The sequence below is a fragment of the Balaenoptera ricei genome, chromosome 2 (assembly GCF_028023285.1).
Source record: "Balaenoptera ricei isolate mBalRic1 chromosome 2, mBalRic1.hap2, whole genome shotgun sequence".
Classification (NCBI taxonomy): domain Eukaryota; kingdom Metazoa; phylum Chordata; class Mammalia; order Artiodactyla; family Balaenopteridae; genus Balaenoptera; species Balaenoptera ricei.
The window spans coordinates 162,318,750-162,336,908 of record NC_082640.1 but is presented as its reverse complement, the minus strand read 5'-3'; the positions used below and the strand labels follow the sequence as shown (position 1 = coordinate 162,336,908).

General features: G+C 45.1%; 1 protein-coding gene across 1 annotated transcript in view; it reads right to left on the bottom strand.

Moving 5' to 3' along the window:
• The window catches only part of LRRC74A (leucine rich repeat containing 74A), a 31,621-nt gene extending 25,825 nt beyond the window's left edge, over positions 1 to 5,796 (bottom strand). Inside the window, exons 1-3 of the mRNA XM_059915238.1 lie at positions 5,760 to 5,796; positions 4,218 to 4,346; positions 1,299 to 1,471 (exon numbers count right to left, since the gene is read on the bottom strand). Of these exons, the coding sequence (XP_059771221.1) occupies positions 1,299 to 1,471; positions 4,218 to 4,346; positions 5,760 to 5,796 (339 nt within the window). The remainder of the gene's footprint in view (positions 1 to 1,298; positions 1,472 to 4,217; positions 4,347 to 5,759) is intronic.
• Positions 5,797 to 18,159: the final 12,363 nt, after the last annotated feature.

Sequence of the window (18,159 nt, the reverse complement as noted above, 5' to 3'; positions counted from 1 at the left end):
ACAGTATGTGGTGTAGCAGGTGGCCTGATCACCAAGTTCATTCACATTCATTTCACACGGGTATCTATTTGTCTCCCTCTGTGCTAACTGCCGAGGAAACAGGGATGAACAGAGACCCTTCCTCCTCTCAAGGGGCTCATAGCCCACCAAGTCCCAGGGCATGGAGATAGGTGGAGGAGGGACAGACCCAAAGAAGTATGAAAATGATCCCTCCTATCGGAATACTCTTCCTCTAAGCCAGGGAAACAAAACATGTGAGAAGTTAAACAGTACCAAAGATAAATAAAAGTTCAGTCCATCGGAATGTCACAATGATTGTCAAATGGATGATAAAAAGAATCAGAGAAGAAAAACTCCCCCTAAACAGAAACTGTTACTGAGAGACAAGTGGCCCAAGTCCTGAGTGGATTTTATTATCCATTTTTTTCCATGAAGCTCATGAGGTAATGGTGAAGTCCTAACACTTCATTAATCAGTCTTTCAATGCTCCATAAATTTCAAGATGCCTTTGTTCTTTCTCTGCCCTTCCCTCCCTTCCCTCCCCCTCCCCAGAGAGCAGCACAATCTCACATCATGTGACTTCTTAATGGGCATGTGCTAAGTGCAAATGCAGTTATGGTTCCAAAAATGGGTACTTTTTTTTAAAAATTGAAATTTTTCTTTACTGTCCTAAGTGAACAAACAGTGTTGTGCTGACATACACCTGTTACATTTTCTGTTTTCCTGGGATGGAGTCAGTTTTGTATATAATCAATTATAATTATAGAAAGCTATGATGAGTTCAAGGACAAGTCCTTATCGTCCAAGCCAAGCCGGGAGAGAACATTCTTCCTGTGGGAAAACATGATCCACTCTACAGTGTGATCTTGAAGATTTACATATAATATTGCAAAAGGCAGACATCAAATGGAATGGCTCAGTAGTGAACTCATTTATGGCAAAGGTGAGCTTTGGAATTGAGATCTGGTTGACATTTTGCATTGTGTTCTCACATTAGCGTTTGGGCCCAAGCCCAGACCAATTGCTTTTCCAGGGCCCACAGGCTGGTGCCTTTGCTTTCTGAATAGGAAACAGCATAGACTTCCAAGGCCCAGGTCTCTAGCAGCCTCCTTCCCAGGAGCTAATGGACATCCATGCCTGTTGGGGAAAGCAACTGGTAGTCATGCAGAGTTTAGGGCAAGGTGGGCATAGAGGTTGCAAGGCAGAGTCCCAAGGTGGGGCTCTCTGGCTCTTGAGCCTACCACCCTGTCAAGTCCCCACTTCCGCCAGGCTTCACGTGCCCACACTGGTATGCTCACCACCAGGGCTATAGCAATAGCCTTGGTACCCCTGGGGCCCAGCCCATGGTGGTTGAGGTTCACATAGGACTCCTCCATGTTCCGGATGAAGTAGGAGACGGGCACTACGCCCACAAGTTTGCAGGCCTCCAGGTACAGCTCCCTTTGTCCGGTGGTGAAAAATTTCTCGGTATCTGCAGAAAAAGATGCAAGTGGATGAAGTAGAGTCTCTCTTCTACCTTTGCCTTATCTCCCTGTTAACCCAGACCACATTCGATTCTGACTGGCGTCCCCTCTTATCTGAGGCTCTGTCCCTATGGGTGTATGTTCCAGCTCCAACTGGAAAGTCAGCCAGTGGTGGGAGACCCTAAATCCAGAAAGCCCCACGTGGACATCTCCCTTTGGGTAAGAGAGAAGGCCCCAGGTTTTAGGCTCCACGCTACCTAGGAGAAACAATGTGCTCCGCCCCGACCTTTCCAGGTTGACTGCACCTAGTGACTGAGCACAAGGACGTGTGAGCGCATCCTTGCCCACCTCAGGACAGCTTTGAAAGGCCAACCAGACAAAAAGCTGGTGATTTGTGATGGTTGAGGGAGTCTCCATTGCACTTTTAGTTTCACTATCACTGTAAAAATGTGAGCCACAAACAAAGTTTTCCTAAAGATTTAGAGAAGTACCAACTAGAAAAAGCCCGAGTAGGACACAGTGGGCTTCTGAAGGTGGCAGATCAGTGCAAGATGGAGAGACCCCCAAATCCGTCGGAAACAAACGTGCATTTGAGTGGGTTTGCTTCTTTCAAAGACTTGCATGTCATTTTTCCTCACGAAAAGGACTGTCATCCCTACTTTACCAATGACAGATCTAGCCCCAAATCACACACAGCTGATTAGTGCTTAAACCAGCGAACAGAATGGGGGCTGCTCCTCTCCATTCTAACCTCTTGGGGGCTTTTGTTCCTTGGGCTTTAGACCATCCTGACTCGTGGTCGGTGGGCAGAGGGCCTCCCTGGGTTCTGGATGCCCCCACAGCACTGTCCTCATTAAGCAAGCTCTGTTGACACAGGGCTTTCCGTGGCCAGCGGGGGTCTAAGCCAGCATCTGTTTTTTTCCTTCAGATCTCAGAGTCTTTGGCCAACCCACCCCAGACATTTCTAAGACGGACAATGAAAGCTTTGTTGGTGAAAGGACAAGGTCTTTGCAAGGAAGTTGATTTTGCAGGCACAGCTGCAAATTGGCCTTCTTTTCCCAGTGGCTGCAGACCAGGATTTTTCAGCCTCGGCACTAAAGACATTTTGAGTTGGATAATTCTCTGCTGTGAGGGGCTGTTCCGTGCAGTGTAAGATATCTGGCAGGATTCTTGGCCTCTGCCCATGAGATTCTAGTGGCATCCCCCCACCCCTCACCCCACCCTCAGTTTGCCAAGTGTCCCCTGGGGTGCAACATCGCCTGTTGTATAGGAAGAGCAGCACGTGGTGGGCAAGCAACTTCCCCTCTTCCGTAGCCTCACCACCAGCTTGCTATTCCCGCCTGGCTCATGTCTCAGTTCACCCCAGGAAGCCCTTCCTGCCCCATTCCTAGCATCTCAGCACCAGCTGTAGGGGCACCAGAAGCTGGAGGAGCTGAGCCCTGAGTGTCCGTCTGGCACAGAATAGTTGGTGTCAGATTCAGTCGTTAGGGGCTCCTGTTTGCCAAAGCAGAGTAGGTGACCCCCAGCTTTGTCCTTGGCACTCGCTCTGCTGCGGTTGATTCTGCGGACGCCTTCTAGCTGTATTCCCTAGGTTATGTTTTAGAGGCAGCTTGCAACAATGTTATCACTTGCGGGGAGTGGTGGTGGGGAGGGGCAATGAGCTAGAAGCTGGAGTCTGGGACAAAACATCCAGTGTTTCCATCTGCCACCCCGCCAACCAGGTAAAATTCAGTGTCGCAGGCAATATCAGCAGCAGCCTTGAAGCGGAAAAGAAGTTAGGAAGGCAAGGGAGGAGGTCTGTGTTGAGGGTGAAGTATGTGGACCCTGGGGGGGGGCGGTAACCATGGAGACGAGCGACACGGCGGAATTTGGCAGAGCAGCCTCCCCTGCATCTCTGCTGCCACTGATCACAACCTACCACCTAGCGCCGGGACACGGGAGGGAAAGGCCCACTGGGCCGGCTGGCCTCAGCCCGGGAAGTTTGGGGCCAGCCCATCAGGTGGAGCCAGCACTGTTCTGGCCCTGCTTCCCAAGTGTCCTTTTTGGCACTTCCTTCCTTGGGGAAACTGGAAAGGAGAAGAGGGTGGACGTGTTGTTTGCAATAACAGAGTCTTTGCTCCAACTCAGCCTGCACCCCTCCCCATACCCAGACACGCTTGGATTTGTTGAAGGAAAACACGGGGCTCTCAAGCTGGGGAAACAAGAACTCTAATGTGAGTAGAGGAACGTCACCAGGATGCAAGATGGGCCATAAATCCTCCAGGGGCCCCTGGAATATGGAATCGGGAAGGTAGATCGACAAGGTGGGAGGAACATGGGATCGGCAGACACTGGCAAACTCTCGGTGGCCTTGGGCAATGCACACAATCCTTCTAAACCTTAGTTTCCCCCTCTGTAAAGGGCAGGTAATAATGCCTACCACCCGGGACTATTGCAAAGGTGACATAAGATGCCACATGTGGAAACGTTCAGAAAACCAGAAGCCCCTGTTCACTTATTGCTCCAGCTTTCCACAAGCTGATGGGACCCCTCTGCTCATGAGTCCAGCCACGAGCATGGGGCAGCAGAGACTGCTGCCCCCGGGCCAGCCTCGGGGAGGTCGTGGCATAAAACTGAGCACAGGTGTTTCTGCCCCATTCCCTCTGCAGCACGTCCCACCGGGCAGAGCCTTGGCCAACTGGGAAACTGATTTCTCCAGCTTCTGAAGACGGAGGCAAGCCACCCCTCACCCACCAAAGGCCCACGCTCGCTCACCTTCAATCTCAAGGTCTGTTTCTGAGCTCTCCCGGGCTGGTTTCTCTTTTTCGACAGCCATGGGGGCTTCAGCCTCACAGTAGAGTGTTTCGTCACTGCTCTGCCGTGCCGACATGGTGTCACTCTCATCTGGAAGAAAAACTCATCTCCTTGATTCTGGAAACGAAACCCGCTGGCCTTTCAGGTGGAGCCCACCACTGGCTGCCCTGCGCCTCTGTTTCTCTCATCTGCAACCCGAGTCCTGGCTGCAACCTTTGTCCCTCAGCCTCGTGTGGCTCAAGGTGCCAAGGGACTACAGCCTGCCTTCAGCCCTGCCAGGGGGCTCCCCTCTACGAGCCCTCTTTCCCTGACACAGAACTGCCTCCTGGCTGAATCGTCTGTGCTAAACGCCCTTCGTGTTCTCTGGAGGCCTCGCTCCTGTCCCATCCCCTGTGTTGGGCCAGCCTTGGACGTTGGCTGCTTGCTCCTTCTTTTCCTTCTTATTAGCTCGGGTGGGGTTCAGGGTCTGCTTTACTCTTTCAGGGGAAGGACGTGTGCTGATGCCTAGACTTCCTCATTGGCAGGCACAGATGATGCTGGGAGGGCAAGGGGCAGGGCAGGTGACTTGGGTCAAGTGTAAAATAAAGCGGAACAGAAGCAGTTCCAGAGAGTGAGAGGGATAACTTGATTCCTGAGGATCTGACCTAGCTTCTCTTCCTTCCGGTCCAAATTTATGACCACGCAGAAGGAAGGGCTTGCAGATCTCCCTGGGATTGAAACTAATTGCCATGATTAAATACGTGTCCTGGGCTTCCCTCACACTAGTCCCCTGCACTTGCTAGATGTGATTTTTCTGCCGTTGGGCCACTGATCTGGAACCAGCCCTGGGCTTCTGAAAGCCACACAAAGTCCAGGGCGCGTCCTCCCACGTCAGCAGGATGCAATGGCTTTGGAGTTCCTAATGATTCCATGCAGGTTTGTGTCCTTCTCAGCCCTTGTCCATAGACCCAAGCTCCAACATTTATTTCCCAGCCTATAAGACAAGGTCTGTGTGACAAGGGGTGGAAGTAGCAGTGGTCAGACATTTAGAAGACATACAGCAGCTTAGCCATCACACGTAGCCCTCAAAAAGTGATGATTTCTTAATTTTCTCATTAGATAAACAATTTTAGAATTCCGTCCAACCAGTGGAATGTTGGTAACTGTTTAACTGGCTCTCCAGAAAAAAAAAAAAAATCCTGCTTTGTAATGTTAGCCAATTCAGGTGGTGTAAATATTCCTAACATGGTTGATTTCCAACTACCAACATGACATCGGCCAGCTCACAGAATGAAAATTAAAGTCAGCCAGAGCTAGTATGAGCCAGTTCCAGTACAGCGTTGCATCCAACTTTCTCACTCCCTGTTTGGCAAGCCCCGAAGTCAAGTCAATGTCACACATCACCCCCATTCTGGAGGGTCCCAGGAGAGGAGGGAAGGGGGCTTCCGGGTCTACGTGGTCACTAGGCATTACATTGAGGCAGCCAGAAGGGCCTGAGTGGTGAGAAATGGGATGCATTTTCACCTTTTGTCTCAGGCTCAAGAGGGTCGTCATTGTCCATGGTGCCGGGGCCCTCTCAGGGGCTGCTGCCAGCTTCTTGCCACCTTTCTGCTGCTTCCCTAAGAAGCTACCTGTCAGTTCACCTCTGTCTCAAACTTTGCGTACCCTGCCCTCACCTAGACAGATCCTGGGGGCTGGGGGCTGTAGTTACCCTTCCATCCCAGCAAGCCCTGGGGAGAGTGGGTTTTGGTGAGACATGTCTGGATTTGACCCCAACTCTGTCTGGGAAAGGTAGCTACTTCCCGGGATCATCAAGGAGAGAGGTACAGCTCTATTCCTGGGAGCCCTGTTGAAAGGATGCCCCCCCCAACCTGCAACTTTATGACTTAGGACCCACTTTCATTTCATCTTCAACATTCCATGACCTCATGCGGTCATTGTGATCCACGTGGGTGGACCTGGCAACAGCAAGCCTCCCACCCTCCTGGTGGCTCTGGTAGTCATCTTTTCTCTTATATCCGCTGGGACCAAGCCCAGGCTTGGCTGTGAGTGTGCAGGTGCTGTGCGGGGGCCTCTAGGTGGAGTTGTATTTTCCTCTGAGTCAGGACCAAACCCAAGCCCCTTAATCAGGTGACTGCTTTAAGCCGCCACCATGTTCTTCTCTCAAGGTGCTTCAGGTATGAAATATTTCAGTGATGGGTGAGGTCAGTTTTCTTCTTCGCAGTTCTTCTTGTTTTTTTCTTTCCCCCTTGGGAGAGTATCCTCACCTCAACCTTGGAGCAGAAGATCAAAAGCAAAGCACGACAAACATATGTTGTATCACTACAATTTGTTGCAGCCAAAACATTGTTCAGACTACCGGGCTGCCTAACTTGAAACCACTCAACCATCATTCCCACCCTTGGCTGTTTTCACATGTCTTGGAGTTGAAGTTCACTTGCAGTTTACTGTCAAGAGAACCTGGAGGCGTGTTTGTTCCTTCTTGATAAACTATCAGCACATCAACGGGCAGGTCAGTGACTGGAGGGCTTGGGGACATGAAAATCCCTCTTTGCCACTCAGAAGAATGATGAAGATCTGGGAATTTGTGTAGGAAAAACATAGTTAGAACCTTGGATCAAAAGAAATATGTAAATCTGAGATATTACTCATTCCTCCAGGCATTCATTCTGAAAAATATTTATGGAGCATCTATTACATACAAGGCACTAAGATAGGCACCATCGTGGTGGGGGGAATGCAGATATGATTAAGGCTTGGACCTTTCAACACATGTATAAAACAAGATAGAAATTGCCAGGGCCACTCCTAGGTTGTGAGGGTCCTGGGCAAATAAATACTTTTGGCAGAGCTCCTGTTCAAATAAACAATTTGAGTCATCCTAAATCAGCATGACAACATCATTCTAGTGGTCCAATCTCATGTGGTTCTGTGAAAGAAATACTGAACAAGCCAGAGGGAGTGATCCACTCCTAGGATGACTTGGTATGCACAAGTCCTGGAGACCCTTGGGATATCTGGTCAACCCCATGCTGGTGCTGAGGATAAGAAAGTGTACTTAAAGGAGAAAAATGGTGACCGGAGAGATATAGATCCTGGTCTAAGTTTTGGGTGCTCTGCCTGGACAAAGTACCATGTGGTCTCAGGTACCAAGGGCAAATTAGAAAATTTGGAGGAAGGCACTCCAAATAGCCACTGGGCAGCGACACTGCTTGCCTGGGTCTAAGGGCAGTACTGGAAATTGATAAGGGTCATGCTGGGGAGCATTCATGGGCTCACAAAGAGTGATGCTGGATTGGAGTCAGAGGTTTCCGTGTAGATTCATGGGTTTGGGTTTTGCTTAATATACATACACAGATAGATGGGTATAGAAACAAATATAGATATGGGTTATGCATGGGTTGTTATACATACATATATTTCCTAGCTTTATCCACTGAAAGGGACCAGAAGCAGTGACAACCCAGTGGTGATGAGCATGCCAGTGCCCAGGTCTAGGTTTCCATTTTCCTTGGAAATGTGGTTAATTCCTGTGGTGCCAGAAAAGAAGGAAGGGATCAAAAACAAAAATAAAAAAGAGGGGGTATTTTGAAAAGGCCCAGGAGCCAACCTGAATGAGCTCCCATAGCCAGGGTTGGAACTTGAACAGCAAAATAAACAATGGTATCGTACTGTAACCCAAAGAATAAAATAGACATCTAGGAGTCCCTATTATTCCTGGGCTCTGGACAAGTTAGGTGTGGGGAGAAGGCATTTCTGGGAATGTGCCAAGTTGTTATTCAAAGCAGCTGTACCATTCTGAATTCCCACTGGGAATATATGAGAGCATCAATGTTCCACATTCTCACCAGTCCTTGATATTGCCCGTTTTGTTTTGGTTTTGCCAGTCTAATAAGTGTGTAGTGGTATTTCCTGGTGGTTTTAATTTGAATTTCCCTAATGACTAATGACGTTGAGCATCCTTTCATATGTTTATTGGCCATGCCTATATCTTCTTTGTTGTTTGTTCAGATCTTCTGCCCACTTTAAAATTGGATTGTTTATTTTCCTGCTGAGTTTTGAGAGTTCTTAATGTGTTCTGGATATAAGTCCTTTGTTAGAATTGTGATTTGCAAATATTTTCTCTCAGTCTATGGTTTAGCTTCTTACTCTTAACAGTGTCTTGCACAGAGTACAAATTTTAATTTTGATGAAGTCAAATTTTATCAAAATTATCAATTTTTTTCTTTTATGGATCATGTTTTTGTGTCATATCTAAACTCTCTGCCTAACCCAAGATTTTCTCCTGTTTTATGCTAGAAATTTTACCGCTTTAGCTTTTACATTTAGGTCTATGATGCATTATCTTTTTTGTCATAATAAAAAATACTAACATAAAATTTACCATTTAACCCTTTTAAGTGTGCAATCCAATGGCATTAATTATATTCACAATGTTGCACAACCATCACCACTATCCATTTCCAGAACTTTTTCTACGATCCATTTGGAGTTAATTTTTGGATAAGGTGTGAAGTATACAATATACCTATATACGCACGTGGATGTTCACATGATCCAGCACCATTTGTTGAAAAGACTGTCCTTTCTCCATGTATTATCTTTTCACCACTGTCAAAATATGTATCTTTTTGCAGGGCTAGTATTTCCAAAACCACATAACTAGCATGCGATGGACCATCTAATCAAAATGTACTTTAAACCACTAGTTTGTGAGATGATAGACCCCCGTGGTGCTGGGAGGTGGGCCTAAGGCATTTAGAGGTGGGAGGTGGACTGACTACAGGTTATCCACAGAGCAGGGCAAAAGAGACAGTCTCAGGGGAGGAGGGAGCTGTGATTTTGACTGGAAATGAGTCCAAGAGAATGTCACCCAGAGCAAGGTATGGCCAAATACTAAGAGAATGACCATGTTCTTCTTTATTGCCAATATTCTTGTTACAATCTATCTTTTAGTGGGGATCATGGCAGAGGGACCCTTTACTATCCTATAACCATTTATATAGCACTTATAAGTGCAGGCATTGTTCGATGGTCATTACATGTATTAACACATTTAAATTGTCTAACAACTATTATAAGATGCTATTTTTATTCCCATTTTATAGAGGAGAAAACTGAGCACAGAGAGGTTAAGTTACTGGCCCAAGGTCAAACAGCGAGAAAGTGGTAGATCTGCGATATAAGTGAAGTCGGTCTGGCTGCTGCTTCTCTACATTGACCCCCTTGCTATTCCTTGAACATGACAAGGTTGTTCCCCACTCAGGGCAACTGTTGTTCATGGTTCAAAAGGACCAAGTCGGGTCCATTGCTTGTTTCTGTAATAAAGTTTTGTTGAAACACAGCCAGGATCACTCACTTAGGTATTTCTGTGGCTGCTTTAATGCTACAATGGCAAAGTCAAGCAGTTGCTCCAGAGACCCATGGCCTGCAAAGCCAAAAACATTTTCTATCTGGTCCTTTGGGAGAAAGATTGCTGTTGTATTTGATGGCCATTAGCATGGGATAATTACGGAAGGCCCTAGTACTCCAAGGGAAGGAACGGAGAGAAAAGAATCAAAGAAAGAAGGCTGGCAGGAGCCATGTGAGGAGGCAGGGTGAGGGAGCACAGCCACAGAAGGAAACAGATGTCTCATTATTAGGTGTAAGAATATCCAATTTTATGCAAGGGCTGTTTTTCTTTAAATGATAACTGTAAATCAAGTCAGATTTCAAATATGCGGGGGACTTTGAAAGAAAAGCACTTTCAGAATTATTTTGTAAAGCAAAAAAATCTTTGGAAAATACAGAGAAGTTCCCATTGTGTGTCCGTCCACCTTTGCAAGTCTGGATTTTACTATGCTTGGTTTCCTTATGAAACCAAAGCTCTTCAGAAAGAAGGATTTTTCATTAATAAATTACTAATGAATGAATGAATGAATGAATGAATGAATGTGTTGAATGCCCTGGCACTGGGCTGGGTGATGGGGTTAGAGTGGTGAAGCTCATGAAGTATACAACTTACTAAGATACTGATGAGTAAACAGACAGTGACAGTGTTGAGCCCAAAGTAAGTGAGGATGTTTCAGAAGCAAATAGGAGGAGGCTTCTGGCCCAGACCGGGGCTGTGGGCAGCGGTGTGTCTGTGGGTGGGTGGGTGTAGGAGATCTGGGAAAGCTTCCTTGGGGAAGGAATGTCTAGGCTGAGACTTGAAAGTCTGTTAGGCAGTAATTGGGTGAAGGCAGAGGGATGGGGTAGACCTGGGGGGGAAGGAGAGGTATTTGAGGCTGAGAAAAAAGCATATAAAAGTCCCAACAGCACGTTAGAGTCTCAGGCAGTTTAGCAGTGTAATTCTCGCCTCCAGGGAGAGTTGTGATAGGAAGGAAGAGCTAAGAGATGAGATGGGAGGTGAGCAGAGGGCAATAATGAAGGGTCTTCAATGCTATGCTATGGAATTTGACTGAATTTTGAAGATAGTGAGGGTTTGCAAAGAGGTTTTTAACCAGCAGTATGACCCGACGTGATTTGCATGGTAGAAAGATTGTTCCGGCCGCAGTGTGGAAAGTGGATGGAGGGTAGGAGGAGGATCAACACCAGTTAGGAGTGGCTGCGGGGAGGAAGTAGACTGACTAAATAAATATAAAGAAGGCCAAACCACCTGGGCTTGGGGGTAGATCAGATATGAAAGTAAAAGATGGGGAAAAAGCAGGAAGCCAGGATAACTTGATAGATGATTGTGCCACTCACAAAGAAGAGGACTGAGAAGCTGGGGTAGTGGATTTTTAGCGGATGGTGGGGAAGGAAATGAGTGCAACTTTGTGTGTTGGGTCTTTGAGGTGCTTCTGAGACATCTGCTGGAGAAATCTATAGGCAGAAGGATTTATGAGTCTATGGCCCAAGAAAAGGGTTAAAAATGTAGATGTGTGAGTTATCTGTATATGGATGCTATTTGAAGCCATTGGAGTGGTGAAAGTTTCACAAAGAGGCACTTTAAAGAAGAGGAGAGAGGCCAAGGATGAAATCCTAGAAATACCATCATTGAAAGGATGGAACAGAAATAAAAGGTACTAGGACAAAATGTCCACAGAGTTGGAAGGAAAACGAGAATGTCACAGAACTTGAGGGAAGAGAATCTTCTAAGAAGGGGGAGTTATGCAAATTTACAGAATATTCAAGAAATAATAAAGCTTGGAGAGTGTCTATTGAATTTATCCACAAGGAAGGCATTGGGAACTTTGGTGGGGAGTCAGTGGAGTGATGAGGGTAGAAGCTAGACCTCAGTGGAATGAAGATGAATGAGGGGTGAGGAAGGAGACAGAGGAGCAGACAAGTCTTTCAAGAAGCTTGGCTTTGAAGGAGATGTGGGGAGATGGAGGAATGGCTGGAGGGGGCCATCGCCTGACTCTCATAATATAGGAGTGATTTGAGCATGATTAAGTGTTGATGGGAAGGAGTCAGGGAAGAAAAGGAGAGGGATAAGCAGAAGGAGCACCGTCTCTGAGGAGGCAAGAGTGGGGGATCCCAAGTGTGGTGGAGCGGTCAGCCACTGTGTTGGGAGGGAAAGAGGAACAGGTGGTTTGCTGATGCTGGCCAGCGTGTTGGTGTGGCAACGGGGAGCAGAGAGTTTTCACTGGGTGGTTCTATTTTTTCTCTAAAGTTGATCTTCAGAGCAGGAAGGGAGGCAACAGAACAGCAAGTTTGAAAAGAATGGTCATTGTGGAAATAGGAGAGAGAGCTAATGAAGAACAAGGATGGCTGGGGAAAGTTGAGGGCTAAAGTGAGGTTGCAGACCAGCACACTAATAGCTCCAATCTTTGCGGCTGGTAATTGTTTCACTGGTGCTCAGCAGCCCAGATGTAAGAGCCAAGAAGGAGAATGGCTTTTACTAACCTAGGCAGGTGTCATCAAAGAACAGTGGGCAAGAGAGTCAATATTAGGAAGAGAGTGATTTAAAAAATGGCTCATGGTTTCAATGGAGTTAAAGAACAGATGATGCAGGAGTGAAAGTGAGAGAGGCAGAAAGCCATGAGGTGATCCAGTAGAGTGGGGGTGTGAGTTTATGATTCTAGAGGTGGAGCAGTACCCTGTAATGACACATCAAGGGTGTGTGAAGTACAGTGGGAATTAGGTCATGAGGAGGTGGTGACAATGAGCTTCTAGGATTTGGGATGGCTTATCCACAATAATGATGCGAGGACTTGAGGTAGGGAAGACTGGGAGTCCAGGGCTAGAGTCTTCAATGAAAGGGGAGGAGTGGACCTGAGGTCAAGATAAGACCAGGGTGAAGCTGGGGTAAATACTGATGAGTGCTTGATAAATCTCTAATGAATATATGAATGCATGAATCGGAAAGAGTGAAAGAATGAATGCATCAACTCAGACCAATCCGTCACATTCTTCCCAGAAGAATGTTACTAGGAGTGTATGGTTACTAGGAGTTCCTAGTAACCAATTACTAGGAGTGTATGGGTCTCAGATTATCATAAAAGTTGAGCATAGGCAATTCTTTTCAGCCTATCCTATCTGACAGGCTGTTTGAGGCCTTTACACCTGCATGGATTCAGTACAGTAGCCACTACCATCTTATAGCTACTGAGCCCTTGAAATGTGGCTAGTATGAACTGAGATGGGCTGTCCACATGAAACACACACTGGATTTCAAAGACTTAGTAGAAAAAAAAGGAAAAAACCCACAAAATATCTCATTTTAAAATATTGATGACATGAAAATGCTAAATTTTTAAGTGTGATTAAATAAAACATTATTAAAATTAATTTCACCTGCTTTTTTCCCAACCTTTTATAGGAGGCTATTAGAAAATGTTAAAGCACATATGTGGTTGACATGATAATTGTCTTGGGCAGCACTGCTCTAGGCTTTGGTCAGTAGCCTCTGCAATCCTGAAGGAAGCGTTATGCCATCCTGTATATTGCACAGTTCAACCAATAAATTAATAAAAGCAGCCACCATGTTGAACTTCCATACATGCCTGTTAGCATAAGTAAAATATGAATCGTCGAGGGCGTATCCTATATAAAGGAAATTTCCCTCTAAAAGAACATTTTAAATCCCTGAACGTATTGAAAAACCTCCCACCTGCCCCATTAGGTAGGTTCTGGCTCCTTGAAAACACTCAGTGGTGGAGGCAGATGTTTATCATTGCCTGCACTGTGGTCACAGTTGGGATGAATTGAGGGGCTCATGTGGTCCCTCTTCTTGGAATATTTCTGACATGATGAGGCTGCAGATGGTGCAGATTATACTTGTAATTTTCCTTTGACCGGGGATTCATGAGGCTGCACTTCTCCTGAACAAGTCTCCTTGGATCTGCTGTTATGGCTTTCTTAGCAGTGCCACATTACAGTTTGAAAAGCCCTTATTTCTGCTCAGAATTGTGGAAGATGACCCTACATTAGCAGTAGCCAGAGTTGTTTTGGGCCTAAATTTAAAAAATGTCATAGTAAACACTGAGAGCTTACCCTGTGTTGGGCAAGGTGAGGAAACTGAAGCTCCAAGAGGTTAGGTAATTCCTCAGCTAGGAAGTGGCAGAGTCAGGATCTGAACCCAGGTGGTCTAACTCCAAAGCTTGTGATCCTTTCCAGCATAGCTGATAATAGATCAGGAAACAAAAAGAAGCCAGCCTCGCTTGATTGGCCTCAGGAAAAGGCTCTGAAAGAACATGGCATCAGTTGGCCTGACATATTTTGCCCACATGTTCATTGAACAGCCCAGCTGAGGGTAGGTCCTTTAGCAGAGGACTGTACATCAGGATAACTTGGTGAGTGTTTAAGGGCCCCATCCCTGACCTGTTAAATCAGAACCCTGGGACTAGGGCCTAGGAAGTTGTGTTTTAAAAACATTTGCAGCAGAGGGCAGACAGCAGAAGCAAGAAGAACTACAATCCTGCAGCCTGTGGAACAAAAACCACATTCACAGAAAGATAGACAAGATGAAAAGGCAGAGGGCTATGTACCAGATGAAGGAACAAGATAAAACCCCAGAAAAACAGGCTTCCCTGGTGGCACAGTGGATAAGAATCCACCTGCCAATGCAGGGGACACGGGTTCGAGCCCTGGTCCGGGAAGATCCCACATGCCGCGGAGCAACTAAGCCTGTGTGCCCCAACTACTGAGCCTGCACTCTAGAGCACATGAGCCACAACTCCTGAGCCTGTGTGCTACAACTACTGAAGCCCATGCACCTAGAGCCCATGCTCCACAACAAGAGAAGTCCCCTCAATGAGAAGCCCGTGCACTGCAATGAAGAGTAGCCCCTGCTCGCTGCAACTAGAGAAAGCCCACGCGCAGCAACGAAGACCCAATGCAGCCAAACAAACAAACAACCGAAAAAAACAAAACAGAAAAACAACTAAATGAAGTGGAGATAGGCAACCTTCCAGAAAAAGAATTCAGAATAATGATAGTGAAAATGATCCAGGACCTCAGAAAAAGAATGGAGGCAAAGATTGAGAAGATGCAAGAAATATTTAACAAAGACCTAGAAGAATTAAAGAACAAACAAACAGAGATGAACAATACAATAACTGAAATGAAAAATACACTAGAAGGAATCAATAGCAGAATAACTGAGGCAGAAGAAAGAATAAATGACCTGGAAAACAGAACGGTGGATTTCACTGCTGTGGAACAGAATAAAGAAAAAAGAATGAAAAGAAATGATGACAGCCTAAGAGACCTCTGGGACAACATTAAATGCAACAACATTTGCATTATAGGGGTCCCAGAAGGAGAAGAGAGAGAGAAAGGACCTGAGAAAATATTTGAAGAGATTATAGTCAAAAATTTCCCTAACATGGGAAAGGAAATAGCCACCCAAGTCCAGGAAGCACAGAGAGTCCTGTACAGGATAAACCCAAGGAGAAACACGCCGAGACACATAGTAATCAAAGTGGCAAAAATTAAAGACAAAGAAAAATTATTGAAAGCAGCAAGGGAAAAATGACAAATAACATACAAGGAAACTCCCATAAGGTTAACAGCTGATTTCTCAGCAGAAACTCTACAAGCCAGAAGGGAGTGGCATGATATACTTAAAGTGATGAAAGGGAAGAACTTACAACAAAGATTACTCTACCCGGCAAGGATCTCATTCAGATTCGATGGAGAAATCAAAAGCTTTACAGACAAGCAAAAGCTAAGAGAATTCAGCACCACCAAACCAGCTCTACAACAAATGCTAAAGGAACTTCTGTAAGTGGGAAACACAAGAGAAGAAAAGGACCTACAAAAACAAACCCAAAACAATTAACAAAATGGTAATAGGAACATACATATCGATAATTACCTTAAATGTAAATGGATTAAATGCTCCAACCAAAAGACATAGATTGGCTGAATGGATACAAAAACAAGACCCGTATATATGCTGTCTACAAGAGACCCACTTCAGACCTAGGGACACATACAGACTGAAAGTGAGGGGATGGAAAAAGATATTCCATGCAAATGGAAATCAAAAGAAAGCTGGAGTAGCAATTCTCATATCAGAGAAAATAGACTTTAAAACAAAGACTATTACAAGAGACAAAGAAGGACACTACATAATGATCAAGGGATCAATCCAAGAAGAAGATATAACAATTATAAATATATATGCACCCAACATAGGAGCACCTCAATACATAAGGCAACTGCTAACAGCTATAAAAGAGGAACTCGACAGTAACACGATAATAGTGGGAGACTTTAACACCTCACTTACACCAATGGACATATCATCCAAAAAAAAAATTAATAAGGAAACACAAGCTTTAAATGACACAATAGACCAGATAGATTTAATTGATATTTATAGGACATTCCATCCAAAAACAGATTACACTTTCTTCTTAAGTGCGCACGGAACATTCTCCAGGATAGATCACATCTTGGGTCACAAATCAAGCGGAGCTGGAGGAATCAGACTCCCTGACTTCAGACTATACTACAAAGCTACAGTAATCAAGACAATATGGTACTGGCACAAAAACAGAAATATAGGTCAATGGAACAGGATAGAAAGCCCAGAGATAAACCCATGCACCTATGGTCAACTAACCTATGACAAAGGAAGCAAGGATATACAATGGAGAAAAGACAGTCTCTTCAATAGGTGGTGCTGGGAAAACTGGACAGCTACATGTAAAAGAATGAAATTAGAACACTCCTTAACACCATACACAAAAATGAACTCAAAATGGATTAGAGACCTAAATGTAAGACTGGACACTATAGAACTGTTAGAGGAAAACATAGGAAGAACACTCTTTGACATAAATCACAGCAAGATCTTTTTTGATCCATCTCCTAGAGTAATGGAAATAAAAACAAAAATAAACAAATGGGACCTAATGAAACTTAAAAGCTTTTGCACAGCAAAGGAAACCATAAACAAGACAAAAAGACAACCCTCAGAATGGGAGAAAATATTTGCAAACAAATCAACGGACAAAGGAGTAATCTCCAAAATATATAAACAGCTCATGCAGCTCAATATTAAAAAAACAAACAACCCAATCCAAAAATGGGCAGAAGACCTAAATAGACATTTCTCCAAAGAAGACATACAGATGACCATGAAGCACATGAAAAGCTGCTCAACATCACTAATTATTAGAGAAATGCAAATCAAAACTACAATGAGGTGTCACCTCACACCAGTTAGAATGGGCATCATCAGAAAATCTACAAACAACAAATGCTGGAGAGGGTGTGGAGAAAAGGGAACCCTCTTGCACTGTTGGTGGCAATGTAAATTGATACAGCCACTATGGAGAACAGTATGGAGGTTCCTTAAAAAGCTAAAAATAGAATTACCATATGACCCAGCAATCCCACTACTGAGCATATACCCAGGGAAAACCATAATTCTAAAAGACACATGCACCCCAATGTTCATTGCAGCACTATTTATAATAGCCAGGTCACGGAAGCAACCTAAGTGCCCATCGACAGATGAATGGATAAAGAAGTTGTGGTACATATATACAATGGAATATTACTCAGCCATAAAAAGGAACAAAATTGGGTCATTTGTAGAGACGTGGATGGATCTAGAGACTGTCATACAGAGTGAAGTAAGTCAGAAAGAGAAAAATATCGTATATTAACACATATATGTGGAACCTAGAAAAATGGTACAGATGAACTGGTTTGCAGGGCAGAAAGTGAGACACAGATGTAGAGAACAAACGTATGGACACCAAGGGGAGAAAGTGGCAGGGGGTGGGGGTGGTGGTGTGATGAATTGGGAGATTGGGATTGACATGTATACACTGATGTGTATAAAATGGATGACTAATAAGAACCTACTCTATAAAAAAATAAATAAAATTAAATTAAAAAAAAAACATTTGCAAGTGTTAAGGGAACCATCATTTTACAAAACCTAGTCTCTAGATAAGTGCCTTGATTTAGGATCTGATTTGGAACTTGGACTTCTGGGTACTTATTGGGACAACATGGAAGGACATACAAGGAAGGTTTATTTAAGCCATATCAAGGAAGTGATCTGACTTTGGAGCCTCCTTAGGTAAAGTTAACGTTTGTGTGCTAGTTTCTAAGAGGCTTCCCAACCTTCAGATTGCCCCTGGAGCCTCTGCCTCACCTCTGGCCAGGGCAAGAGCGCTGTTGCCTGAAGGCATACACTGCCTCTACAGCTAAGGGGACAGAGTGGGAAGGCCACAATACTGACTCTCTCCTTCTTCCTCCTTTCAGCCTTTCAGTGTTATGATGTACCCAGCTGGTCCCGGATCTGGTGACTCCGCAGAGGGCTTCCCCGAGCAACCGAGGCTCCAGCCACAAATTGGAAATCACACACTGGGTACTGAAACTGCGAGTATTAAGTGGTCCCTCCTTCTTTACAGCGGCAGAAGATAGAGAGTGGGAAATGGGAGGAGAGAATTAAAGAGGTCCGGGTAGTACAGAGTTGATGGAAGAACTGGCC